The 16133-nt window shown below is 39.3% G+C and overlaps 1 protein-coding gene across 3 annotated transcripts in view; it reads right to left on the bottom strand.

Moving 5' to 3' along the window:
* specc1 (sperm antigen with calponin homology and coiled-coil domains 1) overlaps positions 1 to 16133 on the bottom strand; it is an 89003-nt gene that overhangs the window by 23725 nt on the left and 49145 nt on the right. For all 3 annotated transcript variants that reach the window (XM_044141341.1, XM_044141342.1, XM_044141343.1), the window contains 6 exons: positions 14865 to 15040; positions 9151 to 9320; positions 8046 to 8146; positions 7869 to 7944; positions 7088 to 7232; positions 5361 to 5463 (listed from right to left, as the gene is read on the bottom strand). In XM_044141341.1, coding sequence (XP_043997276.1) covers positions 5361 to 5463; positions 7088 to 7232; positions 7869 to 7944; positions 8046 to 8146; positions 9151 to 9320; positions 14865 to 15040 — 771 coding nt within the window. The remainder of the gene's footprint in view (positions 1 to 5360; positions 5464 to 7087; positions 7233 to 7868; positions 7945 to 8045; positions 8147 to 9150; positions 9321 to 14864; positions 15041 to 16133) is intronic.

The raw sequence follows: 16133 nt of genomic DNA, 5'->3' as shown, positions 1-16133 counted from the left end.
TTGACAACGTCTCCTGCCAACAAAGGGATTGTAATAACAACTGGCATTGACTTTGTCTCTGGCAGACAATGGTGACCTATATGAGCCCGAGTCCTGACTGAACCACCTGGAACCAGAGAGGGGACAGGAAGGGCCAAAAGCTTCCTCTTTCACCTGACTGGTATTTATGTGGCCAAAAGAGGCCGAGAACAAACCCTATGTGGCTCACAAATGCCAAAATGTTGATTAGCGTTGAATTAAAACTTCAGTGAATTTGTTGGAGGCAGAAAGAAGAGAAAGTGCAACATCTATCCACGCCACAGATGTGCAAAAAGAGAAAAAAATCCTACAAAAAAATAATCCTAATCGTTCACTTTGTGAGGGCAGATTCATGATTTCAGAGGATTCATGATGTCATGCACAGAAGCAGATCGACCGCATCCCAGATCCTCCACCAGGTGGGCAAGCAGCCACATGTCCACCCCTTGGTTTACCCCGGAGCCGCTTGAGTGTTTCATGCCCACTGGTTGATTCATCCCAAACAACCAGTGGGCATGTTTATTTTTGTTTGAATGTGACCTCTGTGACCCCGGGGTGACACTCTCTGCTGCTGGTCTCCAACAATGAGCTCTGATGATTTTTTTAACCTGTTGCTAGGTAAATTATGGAAGCAGTGGGTAAAAGAAACGGGCATCTGTCTGAGATTGTATTGATGCTGCAGGAAACCAGGAAGTAAAGGATTCCTAATTAGAAGTTTATGGATACTGATTAATTTATAAACATAAACTATAAAATACAGCTGAAACAATTAATGGGATTAATCATGATGAATCGATGGTTAAAATAATAGAGCAATTCATAAATTACCTGGAGTATACAGACTCAAAAAAGGCTATTTTCCTGAAAGAACAATATACTTGACGAAGTAATGAATGCTGCTTAACCTAAAACCCAAAACCCCTTCAAGTTTTAGCTTCATCTGGTTCAAATTCTGTAAAAATTAAATCCTCTCTGTGCTGTCCACTTATTAATCCAAACAAAGAGTTAATACAGCAACCATCATCTACATGATGTTAGTCAAGCATCAAAAATGTGAGCTAATCAGATGTCAGTTTTTTTTTTAGCTCCAGATGCATCCTTTGCTTCCTTTTTGGCAAAAAAAAATGTCTTTTTATTTAAGATAAAGGATTTGAATCATTTTATTTATTATACTTTTAACGTATTTCTAACATTGTTTCAGAAAGACATGTTTAAATTAAAAATATTCAGAATGTTCCAATTTTTAAAAAAATCTAATTGTTAGAATAATCAATAGATTAGCCCTGCTATAATTTATAAACAAAATGCTACAATTATATTTAAATGGACTATAAAAGGTAATAACGGCACCTTCTAATTGAGCTAAAATGAACGTGGCTGCGACTTACTGCATGCATCAAAACATTTAAAAGTTGTTTTTTTTTGCCTATAAATGAGGTCAGATCTGAAGCTAACGCTAAAGTTTACTAGCCTCTATCAGAGCTGAGCATTAGCCTGACAGAAAGACAAAAATACGACCAGTTCCTCTACAGATGAGTGAGTATTTGCCCAAACTGACCAGGTCACAGGCTCTCTGCTCGTTCTGACTGGAATCACAGACCCAAACGGTTGGAGGCCTGCAGCGCCGTAACCTTCCCCCAGATATGTGAAGCTCAACACATCCTCTGTCTGCAGCCTTTTCTCACAGCCTGGCATGAGACTCAAACAGGATCTTGTGGTCACGTTTTCTAAGAAACTAGAGTCACTCTCACAAACTGCTGTAAATACGTCAGCTCTGGAAAGGCTCGAGTTCAGCAGAAGGATATAAAAATCTCCAGGGTCACTTCCTGGAAATCTCTGCTAATTGCTCTAGTTGTCACTTATTAGTGGCTTTCCTTTTGTTTTCCTGACTGAAGCACACATTACAGAGTGCTGCGCCGCGTATTGATCGCATTGTACGATGTCGAGACTTTACATCGCGGCTCAAGCGAGGCGTCCATGGAAGAGTTAACCGCCTCGCTGTGCGTTGAGAAACCCAATAGCACAGCGGGCGCATGGTGCTTGGAAGAAACATCCGAACAACAATGGATCACCGTCCGAATCCAGAAAGGAAGTGATTGCGCCACAGCCTGAAACATCGCTATTAGCCAAATCTACTTAATGCATTCCTGACATTTGCAAATAATCGCCCTTTGTGAAGGGGATCAGCGCTTACAGTGAAGAGTTTATGTTGCTCAACTCATCTGTCCTTAACTGAACTAAAATCCACAGGTTTGCTTCGTAATTTACATTTTCTCGCAAAAGTATTCATACTATTTTACCACATTACAACCACAAACTTCAGAAATACTCTGGAATGAAAATGATAAACAAAAAATGTTTCACAAGTAAAAATCTTCAATGGGCGGCGAGCATTTTCCATTCTTTCTCCACACACACTGATGCCACTAAATAACTGTGTAACTTTAAATCTCAGCATACACATCAAATTATACAGTTCCCTCTACAGATTAGGTTACTTGGTAGATTTCTAAATTGTTCCTGTTTCTGTGTTTAAAAGAAAAAAAAAAAAAACTACTCAAGAACAGAAACATTAAAAGGATTTTAACCATATTCAGCACAAATAATTTCAAAGACTGTCAGTTTGAAATTTATGACGCTAAATAAAAATCTGTGTCATAAATGTGTCCCTTAGCCAGAGCAGCTCAAATACTTTGTTTATATCTTTTATAAACAAAGAAAAGGAGACAAAAAGACAACAGAGACCCTAAATGTTGATGGTGATGCAGCAGGAAGAGTCGTTTGTGATCCTAAAGTCAACCTCTCTTGGATTTGACAGAAAGAGGAAGCTGCCACCAGATTCCCAGGAAATAAGCTGGTTGTATAAACCTCTGACTGACTACGAAAGAGCTGCTGAACACATACTTATGTTACAAACTGTTGGTGGAAGCATCATGCTGTGGGGAAGCTGGTTAGGAAGGTGGATGGAGCTAAACGCAGAGAAATCCTGGAGGAAAACTGGAAAATTTCGCAACATTTATAATTGATTGGTTTCTCAGCAAACCTTTAACTGCCTTTAAAAACCGTTAAAACCACTAAAGATCACTGGTTTTATCCACCCAACAGACAGGCCATCAGTTCTGATTTCAGGGTTTTTAGCGCAGCGTCTTTCACCACCAGAGCAAACTGTGACCATAAAGTCCCCGAGCTGAGATAGGGGGAGGGCGGGTCAAAGTTCAGCAGCATTGTTCTCCAGAAGTAAGAACCGTCGATGTGACAGCTCATTCAATAACTCAATCTCTCGCTGGAAAGGTTCCATCTATATTTAGAACTTGTGCATCTTTCTATGGAAAAGTCACACGAAACAATTGATTTTAAGAAGGAAAAAAAAGGCTTTGCTGTATTTTAAGGTTGTATTTTGACAGGATCGCACATCATGTTACGTTGTAATTGCCTTTTCCAGAGTCTGGAGACTGTCTTCAGCTGTCAGCATATGAAAAAACATTTTAGCACAGTGATTATACTGGCTAATCTGTAATCCCACTGGGTATAATGGGTTCCTTAAACTGGCTATTAAGGGAGAAACTCGGCTTGGTTAATGTCAGCACTTGGCTCTGTGGCCTAAGAAATATTTATTCCACCATTTGTGGAACCATTACAACCAGAAATGTTGAAGTATTGCATTACTATTTATATAATTTAAAAAAAACACTAATGAGTTCATGATTTGTGTTCCTTAGAGGAAGGAAAATAACATGAGGTTTCATAAAAATGTTTAATTTAATAATAATAAAATATATTGTGTGATTGTGTTGATTTCTCATAATCAGAGTTTTCTCTGCAATTACACCTGAATGTTTTTTAACAGCCTGGCACATTTTAAAAAAATAGTCAATTCTTCTCTGAAAGATCTATAAACATGAACTTTCATATCAAACCACAGAATCTAAGTTGGATTCAGGTCTGGACTTTGATTAGGCCATCCTAATACATAAACATAGTTTGATCCAAATCATTCCACTGCAACTCTGGCGAATCAGCAACCTGTCCATTCTGGAGAGAACGGCTCCCCATCCGCGGACTTTCAGACCGCCTGGTCTGATAAGTGATGCTAACAGTCAAACGTATTAAAGAACGCGACTCGTTTCAGAGCAGCAGAGAGCTGGTGCATGCATAATAAGGGGTGAGAACTGATTTCTGAAAGAAAATGTGCTGAATTTAAATCACAGCAAAGGTCACAACTCCTCTAACTAAAAACCAAATTCAATCTCTGTTCCTAAGTGAAGATTCCAGGTTGATTCCAGAAAGTGTAAAAACCAACAGATCCGTTGTTGAAAAGTAGATTAAAGGGGAAGTATCATGTGTTTTCCAGGCACATAGTGCCATTTTCTGACACTACCAAGTATCTATGTTACCTTCAGTTGTTAAAAACATACTCTATATATATCCACCATGAGTTAAAAGAATTTGACTTCAAAATTTAAGGCCTGAAATTGGGGCTCTATCTCTATAATCCAGAGATTAAACTACTATATAAATATATATATATATATATATATCAAAGAGTGATGTAAGTAATTGAATGTGACTGAATATATATAAATAAATAAGCATGCACATGCACATATGGTAATCTAGAAATAATCTATAAATATGTATGTTTTTTCATTAGGTGTATGAAAATATCTGATTTCAACTGTAAACACCATTGTCCACATTTAGGGTTTTTTGTATTCAAATGTTATATTGCACTTTGCTCCAAAACTGTGCAGTTTGAACATCAATCCCTTGCAAGAACTTTCCAAACCTTGAAAACACCGAAGTGAAATCCAAGGATTTCAAGCATCTCCACCCTGTATTATGTGTATTCGGACGGTGGTTCACTGCGATTCTTTTTAAGGTTATCAGAGGAAATAATACTAACTATGAATAAATGCCATACTTCTCAAATTATTTTGAAAAAACAAAATAGAACTATGTTTTTTCCCCCTTCCAGTTGTTCTCTTTTTTTTTTTTTTTTGCAAAGTGAAAAAATAATTTTCCAAAGCCGTCTAAATACACAAACCCATTCACACCAGTGAGATGTGAGATGCCACTTAGCTAAATGGTTGGTCAACAGTTTGCTGTTCCGGCTGTCTAACCCAGCAATGGCTAAAAAAATGTAAATAAATAAAGACATAATCAATATCGCGTCATGCAATAAAAGCAGAGAACGGGAGGCGTCAGCTCACTTTTTTAATGGAAACCAGGGGAGTGCAGGCTACAAATCAAACTGTCAGATGTAGACGTGAAGGAGAGCTGGGCGTGAAAGTGTGTGGAGCACGTCTCATGTTTGAGAGCGGTCTGTAGCCTGTGATCCCTACCGGATAGCCTTCTGTTTTCTTCTGGCACCACTTCAGTAGAGCGTTTCTCTTAGATCCTCCGTACTCCCGCGCCAGAGCGGCCAAGGGGTCCGTTCTTTCCACACTGTCACCAGGGGAACGAGGGCCGCAATCAGAGGAGAGAGAGAGAGGAGAGATGTCATCTGGAGTACAACTTGTGCGATATCTAGTTTAGTTCCTCTACTGCCCCCCCCCACACTCCCACTCCCACACAATTATTTGTGTGAACGTGGAGGAAGCTTGCTAATCATAGCTGGTCAGACAGCTAAAATTATGCTAGATTAGAGCAACATTTGTCCTCACAAAGAATGCATTCTGCAAATTAATTTTATATTTGTAGCCTAATTTTAAAAAAAACAACAACATCTGATTCTTCTCAGATTTCTCATTGAACTTCTTGATGACTTTTATTTCTCCTTTTCAAAAGTTCTTCTCTGTTTCGACCAGAAAAATAAAAGATCACACGGTTAAACATTTTTAGGCAACAGCAAAATTTATTATTCATTATAAAAAATTTTAAAAATATAATCTCAAACTTAAATAAGGCACATTAACTATATTATTTAGATGAAATGCAAAGCTGAGGTCTGCAGGTTATTTGGGAAAACAAAAGGAAATGTATTCTAACAGAAGACAGTTTGATAAGTGGTAAGAAGTCAGCATGCCTGGTGTAAAAGTAAAACAAAAAACTTTACTGAGAGATCGTCTGTTGTCGAGAAAATTAGATGTGCCAACTTTATTCCTATAGGTTCTGATTCTATAACCTGAAAGATCTGAGTGTTTTTGTAGATTATCAGTGATACTGAGAGACATAAGCGTAATTTAGGAAAGTTTTCAAGAAAGAATAGATTTGCTTTAATACAAACATTTTACTGAAAAGGCAGCTAAACGTCTAACATGTCCCGAAAATAGAGAAGAATACTGGAGAAACTGAGACAGGAAAATTAAGGGTCAAAATCTGTGTTAGGTGCTGCTCTAAAGGAAAAACAAATTCACTAGTTTTCCTTGCTTCGTATAAAAGAAAAAAGCCCCTTTGATTTGCAATTTTTCATTACTGGAGGAAATTATCTGATCGTGCACTACCATGATGAATCCGGAGCTTCTTTGTAGTTTCGTTTATTTGTTTTAGAGTTCAGAGCGGAGCCACGTTTACTTGGAACGGCAGCCATCTCAGTGCAGAGTGGAAGCCCGTTTTACTGCCCGGACCCCCGTCCCTCTAGTCCCGCACTCAAATGTTTCCAGACATCATGCACAATGTGCACAGTTGTAAAGCATTAAGGGAAGAAATCCTATGCATGACGGACAGATTTAACGTCTATCTGTAATATTATTCTAGGGACTTGCTCCCTGGGGTTGGAGGCCATGGGAAGAACATGAGACATTGTCGTTCCACTCAGCATGCTAAACATTTCACACGTCACTGCAGCTCTGCTGTTGAATTCATTATTTCCCCGTTTCAGGCTGTAAAATGCTAGAAGCGGAAAATGTTTTTGCCATTTTAAATTACTCCAGAATTGGTGAGTATTTGCATGCATCATCAATAACGTAGCGGTTCTCGCATAACCCTTAACATACTAAACATGGTAACAGATGCATTATGTTTCAAACATTTTTAAAGTGAGAAAGAAGCTGAATTTGTTTTAATGTTTTTCTTGCAGTTACACTGTTCCTGTGTCTCTAAGCTCATCTTTAGATCCAAACGACAATACCTGAGTTTGCTGCTTCCTCGGCTGTAGCTGAACGATGCGGTGCGGCTGCTGAGGGAAATGGGACTTTTGATTACACTCTCCAGCGAAGGGCTCTTCCTCATGAGGCTGTTTGGTTTCAGGTCCTCGCCAAAACCTGACAACTTATCTGCGGAATCAAAAGGTCGCGAGACGGATGTGGATGCAGAAGAATGTGACAAAAGAGCCGAAAAACAGAGCGTATCCTAGAAATGTTTGCTTCCAGTCAGGAAACTATGTTCCTACAGCAGCTCCTCAGGGGAGGATTTGGAAACAAATCAACCATGACACATTTAAGAGCATTTCCAGAGTTGCATTTAAATGTGTTTTTCTAGAAGGAAGTGGCAAAAGTCAGTAAGAAACCAGCAGAAGTCAAATGTTTGATTGTATTTGTTGTACTTTTCATTGAGGATATTGAATCAGCAGAACTTTGCCTTTAAAACACCCATCAGGAATTTGAATGAACGTGGAAATTTCACCAGGCCACAACAAAATCTGATGGTCGGCTCTTTGGGTGAGGACAGTGCTGGCTGACTGGGCGTTTTGTCTGCATGTCATGTTTCACTCTGACCACAGACCAGGTGGTCAGGTCAAAATGCAATCGTGGTTTGGTCAGAGCCTTTAGTAGAAGGTCACTGCTGAAGAAGCTGGCTGTGTCAAAATATTGATGGTGGCTCGCTGATGAGAACCGGATCGTTGGGTCATGCAGCAACCGATCAAATATGATACAGCAGATCAAATAAGATTCGGACTGAGTGTTACATACCACGAGGATGAGCAAACTCAACATGATTTATTCTTTTTTCCAGTGTCTTTGATAGTGGCTTAATGTAGGAATGTCTCTAAAGAAAAAAGAAAAGAAGACAAAGAATAAGTCGAAAACAAGCTCCCCTCCACCAAATCCTACATGTGATTTTTGGATGAAGGTTGAGGTTTTAAGTACCTGGATGGGGGAGACGGCTGCAGCTGGTGCAGTGCGGACGGGGATCCCACTCAAAGGGCTTCTCGGAGTGGAAAGCACCGGAACCGCATGACATGGACCATCTGTAATATCCATGATCGATGTCAGAGTGTGCTTTTTTAAAAATTTTTATTAAGGCTGTGATGTCACAGCTTACGTTTGGTATATTAATAGCAAAACATATCAGTGAAAATCGTCAATAAAGAGCAACATTAAGATTAAAGAACAAATCAGGGAGAAAGATGTGGAGAAGTTACGTTAGAGATAATACCATAAGTTTTGCACATGTAAGGGAGCAACACTGACTCCAAAATCTGGAAGCGGTAAAACCCCAGAAAGTTTTCTTGGGACCAAGAGATCCATGGTAGCTCTGGAGGAGCTGCAGAGAAGCACAGCCCCTATGGAAGAATTTGCCAACAGGACTGCTTCTGTATTTGTCATGCCGTGTATAAACCAGACTTTTTAGCATGACAGCTCTAAATAAAGTAAGAAGTTCAAAGTAAATATTAAAGTCCAATTTCTGAGTTTGCCACCGGCCAAGTGGTGCTCAATGCCAACATCTGGAAGAAGGTCCTCCGGTCAGATGATCACAGACTTTATTACTTTGACCTGCATTAAGACATTGTAAGGATAGTTTTGTGAATAAGAAAGGCCATAAATTCAGATCTGTAAATGTGCAAAGCTGGTAGAAACACCCTAGTACATGTGGAGCGAAAGAGAATTATACAAAATATTTGAATACAAATCCATGCCACACTTTCCAGATTTGTGTCAATCCTGTGAGAAACCATCTACAAAAACATTTACTAAAACAACTAATCAGTCCCAGACTTCCAGCTCATCTCATGTTGATCAGTATCAAATGATTTTCCTGACAAACACCAGAAACCCCCTCATGCCACCCCCATCCCTCACCCAGCCTGCCTGGATTCAGCTCAGACCCGACGAGCTGAGAAACGACAGACATGAACGCTGGAGACCACAGCTGAACAGCTGACTCATCAGCTGTTCTCCTCTTCAGCTACACTGATGTGACGGGACGCCTGGCCCGGCCAACTGCTTGTGTCTGCGTGTGCTCAGCGCTCACTCTGTCCAACAGTGTCAAAGGACTTAATGAGGGATTTGACGGTCACTCCGGGCTCCGCGCTGGCATCGTCGCTGGCGTCGGCGGGTGACGTGCCGGGGATCACGGAGATGCCGCACCATTGGCTGCTGCCGCCGTCGGAGTCCAGCGCTCGCCCATCATCACCTTGGGACCTGGCAGCAGACACAAAAAACACAATTGCTGCATAGACTCAAGCAAAACATGTTGCTAAGGTGGTGGAAAGGGGGGAGAGGGTGTATTGGTCCAAAATCTTCCATGTTAGAGTAGGAATGAATGCTCTGAAATAAAAAGTGTTCTAAATTTACTGGTGATATATGAGCATTCAAACACCTCAAAACTTGCAAATCCTTTATGGTTTTTCCTTTTTTTTTTTTTTTACAAATAAAAATGAGAGAAAAACGTAATTCTTTGCAAAAAATAACTTGAGCTCAGTCAGACTGAATTAAGATAATCTGTAAACGATTATCTTCCACAGATTCCAACTTGGATTTGGATCAGAGTCCTGTGACTGATCCGCTCTGTCACATACATTAGTTCAGATCTTACAGGTTTTCCTCTGGGCCGCCCTGTATATTACCCCTCTCCCCATATTCTCATTGATTCTGATCAGTGAAGAAAACCCACATTGTGATGAGTCTACAGACCAGTTTGATGTGTAAATAAAAGCCACGGGGCTGGATACATTTTGTTTATTTATTCACCTAATGAACAACAGTCAGACATTTATGTAGAACTTCACATACAGATAAAAACAGCCAAGTCCTTCCTCTGCAAAATAAATTATCACAATATGAACAGGAATGCTCGGCCTCGTAAAAAGATTTTTCCAAACATTTCATCTTTTCTTGTATAACCTGACTTATTTGAGCACCAGTACCATTCACTCGGCTTGGATAATATGGCTTTTTAAAGTTAAGTTGTAGAAAGGACCTCATATTTCACACACACTGTATGTGATGCTCTTTAAGAGTTTAAACCAAAGGTGAGGAAAATATTTACATATAAACATGTAACGCTTGTAATTTCTTGGAATCTGCTAAAGGTTAGAAAAGGTTCTGTGTGGTTAATATATTAAATTCTGATTTTGCAAAAAACAGAGTATAGAATGTGAATATTTGAAAGTGATGTAAATATTTCGGGAACACAGTTTTATTGGTCTATGACTTAAAAGTTTGATTTTAAGACAGTTCGGTTGGTCCAGAAGTACGCCGTTAACGGTCACATCTAATATTGGCTGCATGATATCATGACATCTGCATGTCAAAATGATTCCACCAACAAAAAACACACAACTGTAAAACATGGGAGAGCTTGAAACGGACATGACTAATTGAGTGTCAATATGTGATCCACAGCGCCATCTTACGGCTAAAAAAATGAAACACACTTCATTTGAACAGCAGAAGAAAGACCAACAAGAAAAAGTTGTCAGTGACGTATTTTATACAAAAACAGTAACAAGATGATGTGAGGAATAAAAAAACAAAAACAAAACAAGAGACCCTTAAAGCTCCTGGATGGAGGATGTTCAGTCTGATTTTTTTTCTTTCGTTGCTGCAAAACCATGATCACTAAGAATTACAGCAAATAGTTTGGACATTTTCTATCCTGATCAGGAAGATTTATGAAAAGTATTGAATTACCCTGTAATTTGGATTTCTAAAACAAATAACTGCACAACTTTAATTCTCCAAATTAAGGTTCTTTTCCACTGGCAAGTCGTGGTCTGACCAGTTAATGTGCGGCTCGGTTTTACCCCAGGTAGTGACGACTTACACGACACGCTCTGTTCCTCACTGTGGTGGGCGGGACGTGAGCGGCAGCAGATGTGATCAACTCTACGCTGATGTCTGCAGCTTCATTCTGCAAAGGAGAACCCTGAGGTTCTGGTTCAGGTGGACTCCAATAACACTTTCATAGATATCCTGCTATTTCATTTTGTCTTATGGAAATTCATTTCTGGCCCAAACATAATGATAAAGACTCAGCTGATTATTCCTCTTAGCTTGTAAATATTACTACATTCTGGAACCTTATAGTTTTAAACGTACAAACTTTTGGATTTTGGTAATGCAGTCAAAACATGTACACCAGTAGCCACACCCGAACTTACTTTATTTTTTTTTAATCCAAAAGAAGAATAAAATTCACCTCACAAACTAATATTATGTACCGTATTATGTTATATTACGCTACTAATATTATGTTCCGGACTATAGAGCGCACCATACTATGAGCCATACTTACAATTTTTTTGAATAATAAAAAATAAAATAAAAAATACAAAAAAATCTGGATACGTCCAGGCTATAAGCCGCCGGTATCTCCGCCTCTCTCGGTTTTCCATAATAAATAAATCTCCTGGATTTATTAAAGGACCCAGTCATCCGATAGCCCTGACCTTAAAAGCTGCATCATATGAGTTTGAAGAAATTTCTCCCTCGTGCTGCTTGCATGTGCCTGTTTTAAATGAAAATTAGCACTTTTTTCTTTGACTTCCAATGATTCACTTCCTGCTAAAGAGCCCCCCCTGGCGGCTGAAGAAAAATCCACAGAAGAGCAGCACCGGTCTATAAACCGGATGGCTCAAAGCGTAGGAAAAAAGTAGCGGCTTACAGTCCGAACAATACCGATGTTTTGCACTGTCGGCGCAAACCTGCAGCCCTGGCAGAAAGCCGACCACAGCTGCACTGATTCTCTCTTCAGAGAGACCAGCTGCAAGCAGCGCTGCTACGTCACGGTTAATCTGCTCCAAAACTTAACGCATGCAATGGTTCATTCCTGGAATTCATATCACAAGCTAATATTATGTAAGGTGTTTTATATGTGAAACCACAAATGAGCCTCTCCAGGAATTAATGGTTCATTTAAACAACTTTGTGTCATACTGCATATAATGCATAATGTTTTCTATTTTGCTCTCAAAAGGCAAAACAACAGACTGAACATCCTCTAACAGCAGTGCTTCTATATTTTTCCTAAAGGGATGTGGAAATATTACAAAATTGATTTTTTTCTTCAATTTTATCTCCTTGCTTTTGCATTTAAAAGCAAGATTTAGCTGTTTTCCAATGTTGCAATTTCAGTGATGGAAATCCTTAGCTCTGCCAAACCTAAAACATTCAGCATTTGTTACATCCCTCACCACACCAGGCCATTCCATCTTCTCCAATTTCTCAAAGGCACAAAAAATTTCATTTAAAAAGTCGTCCACAACTTAAGAACCCAATAGTCCAGACAAAACGAGACCATTCTGTGAGAAAATAAAATAGAGTACTCTCATTTAAAAAGTCCCCAAAAATATTTTAGCCATATGGAGAAAAATGAACCCATGAAGGCCTGAATGTCCTTCTGCACAGTGAGTCAAAACAAAGCTGGTTTCCACAAAATAGAAGGGCAACAATAACACTGTCTTCACATGATGCTGAGATGAGGGCCACTCTCTAGTGTCCTTCCACTGCCGTCTTGGTGTCAAAAGTGGCTCCAGTGCTGATTCTGAAAAGAAAAAGATAAGAAAATTAAAAATGAATGATGTAGAAAGTCTACTTTTTTCTTAAAGCACATAATTGCTTCTTCATGTCATCTAAAAAGCCAGAACCTCTGGGCATATTTTCCCTCAACTCTTCCATGCACACCTCATAAGATTAAAACAGTCACTCATACAGCCAGATCACCCTGTGATGGAGATGCTATGGATATGTATCTGTGTCGTTAAAAACAGCATGAGTTCAGTCCAAGTCATGCCAGTGCAGCCATCATCATCCTGCTTTTTCCATCAAAAAAAAGTAGGAGTGTTATTCATCAAAAACAACAGCAGGTGGCACCAGATACAATCTGACTGATCCACAGGTTTAAAGAGCAAACCGGGAGGGAATGGTAGCCCTAAAGGTGCAGTCAGCCAGAAGCAGACAGAGTCAGACAGGCTGAAGAAGCAGCATGAAGCCAAACACAGAGAGGAAGGTCAGTGAGCGTCGGCAGCACACAAGGCGGGGAGCGGCAGGCTGGCTGAGAACTCACCTGGATTTCAGGCTCGTCAGACGGACGTCTTTAACAGAGACATCAGCTGATGGAGGAGGGGAGCGGATGCAGCATAACGGCTTTTCTTGGGGAAAGTCTGGTGATTGAGACGTGGTCTAATACCAGATACTAAATACACGCGTACTGACCCGTATCTTGCGCTAATGCAATTAGGTTTTTTAAAAATAATAATTTTAAGCATGCTGGAGTGCTTAAAATAATAAACAGTCTATTTTTAACAAAGAAGTATTTCATCTGGAGTGATGATAATATTATAACAAACCGCCATTAAGTTTTTATCATTTGGATTTTTAGGACTCTTTTGCTAAATCACACATAAACCACAATTATCCTCATTTTTAAGTGGATTTAAGAACTATTTTTGTTCCTTTTCGCCTTTCGTCACGCTACAACAACTTCAACATATTTAAATGGGATTTGGTAAGCTAGGCCAGCAAAAAGTAGCTAGTCATTTTTAAGTGAATAATTTTGAAATATTTTAGAAAAAAATGCAAAAGGTGGTATGTATTCTACTTTACTGCAGCCCTCTTTGTCCAACCAACTGCCTTCAAAAGTGACCTAATTCATAAATAAAGTCCACCGAAATATTGTTTAATTTTAGTATAAATACAGGAAAAAAGTTTTCAGATTTTTAAGCGTAGAAAAAAAATGTAATAAAATTATGCATCATATTCTTTCACATTTATGCACCAGGTGTCAAACTCATTTCCATTTTAGGCCGCACCAAGATCATGGATGTCTTCAAAGAGCAGAATAAATTAAAGTGTAATAAAAATGATCTACTGAAGTACTAAAAGTGGCATAGCTTTTTCTGTTTTAAATGAGTACTTCATAAAATCAAATATTCAAAATCTTTTCGCATTAGAAATCTTTTATACAAGTAAAAACTGATTTGACTAAATAAGTAACATCTAAGCACCTAACTTATCTTGAAGTTCTGTTTATTTGCCCCTCCAGGGTCTTGAGGGCCACATAAATAGCTATGGCGGCCCAGATTTGGCCCATGGACCTTGAGTTTGACACATGTGATCTAACACATGACACCAAATAAGATAAATTGACATTTTTGGCTTTAGTGTGACAAAATGTGAAAAGGTAAATTAATTTGGCACTTTAAATATGCCTATAATAAAACGGCAAGGCTTCCATTATGTTAATAGAAGTAAACTGGTGTAAAAATCTGTTTTTGATTACAACTACCACATGACTTCTTCACATGCAATGTGTGTCGAGTGTGAAATCTGAATGTTTGCCACAGGTCATAATACATGTTGAAGAGGGAAACAGAAAGGGCAGCAGCTTTAAAAGGAGTAAAAAATACAGAGGGAAAATAAAACTGCAGGAGATGGCTCATTGACCTACAGAGTCTGCCAAATCCCAGGAACACGAACACTGAAGCTCTTAATTATGCCTCCGATGAAAACATATCCTCTCTTGGGATCAAACAGGAAATTTGGGAACCTCTTGAGCAAGAGTTTCTTTCAAGTTGGGATCATTTGGGCCACCTGCCTAAAGATTGCTGCTGCGCGGAGATCTGGCAGGACTCTGGTAGGTATGTCACATCCTGGTACATTCAGAGAGAAAGGAGCCTGGTGCCTGAGGGGGCTGGAAGGAGATGGCTGGGTGGGTGTAAGGGGGATGGAAACAGTGGATAGTACCTGACTCCTTGCACGGCCTGCAGGTCTGCAGAAAGCTTGGCGCTGCGGTCCTGCTCCTCCTGCAGCTGCCTCCTGAGAGTGCGCAGCTCCTGCTGAGCTTCCACTTTGATGTCGTTGGCCACCACCACCGCTGTCTGGAGGTCTGCCTGAAAGCGCCGCCACTCCTCTCTCTCCTCCTAAATACATAAACACATGGATCAGCACAGGTTGAGGCACAGCAGTTAATTTATGCAAATTTAAATAATAATAAAAAAAAAAACAATACAGGGGAAAATAAGTGCTCCAAAAATGAAGCCTAAAAATAGATAAAAGGATGTTGCTTATTAACAGTATGTTTAAAATGGTATGAATGATTCCTTAGAGTCCGTAAATGTATAAAAAAAATTGTCTTTCTATAATAAAGGTCGGCTTAAATGCAGCTGCCAAGGCTATTTCAAACAATCTGGAAAAGAGATGAATCTCAGGATTTTAAAGGTCTGAGGCTGCCATGCTTGGCTGATTAAACAGGATTATAAACCCTTTGGGATTTTATCATGAATTGTGCATGAAAGATCAATCACGATTCTGTCTGGATCTTTTTGCAGGAATCATAAATGATATTCACATCCACATAACACCGAATCTGACATTAAAGATGAAAATATAAAAAGCAATGATTCTTCCAATCTGGAAGTAGTAATGCTGTATATGCTTATGTTTGCTTGGCTGTAGTTTAGGTCTGAAATACTTTCCATACGACAAAAAGCTAAACTTAAGCTGTTGTCGCAATTTCACATCACATCTTAAAATAAAAACCTGCACTGACAAAATAGCTGGCGACCAGAATGGGTCAATTTTCTTCTAAACTGACTCTGATCAGTCAATAACTTAGAAGAATGCAATATTTTTCTGATCAGTGATTGAGGATGCCTGAAAGTTAGGCTAAGGTCTAAAAATGAAGACATGAGAAGCAGAAAGAGTTTAGGAAGCTTCTAGAAAACAAACTGTACTTTCTATGAAGCTGCTACAACCTGCAAAGTAAAACTTGGTCTGGTGTGTTCCAATAAATAGTTCAGTTCAATCTGCAAGAGACACCTTGCAAGCTAACATTAGCCCATAGCATGTGGTGGATTTACAGACTTGTATCTGCTGACAGATTTGGCCTGTTTTTGTGGTTTCTGAACAACAAAAAGAAGAAACTTGGCTGCCTAAGAAATAGTTGGGACTCTTAGGTGAGAGATCGGGCTCCTAACCTTCAAACACCAACATTATTCCACATTTCTTGAACTG

The sequence above is a fragment of the Gambusia affinis genome, linkage group LG15 (assembly GCF_019740435.1).
Source record: "Gambusia affinis linkage group LG15, SWU_Gaff_1.0, whole genome shotgun sequence".
Lineage (NCBI taxonomy): Eukaryota > Metazoa > Chordata > Actinopteri > Cyprinodontiformes > Poeciliidae > Gambusia > Gambusia affinis.
The sequence above is the reverse complement of the archived record's forward strand: the minus strand, read 5'-3'. Positions and strand labels throughout refer to the sequence as shown.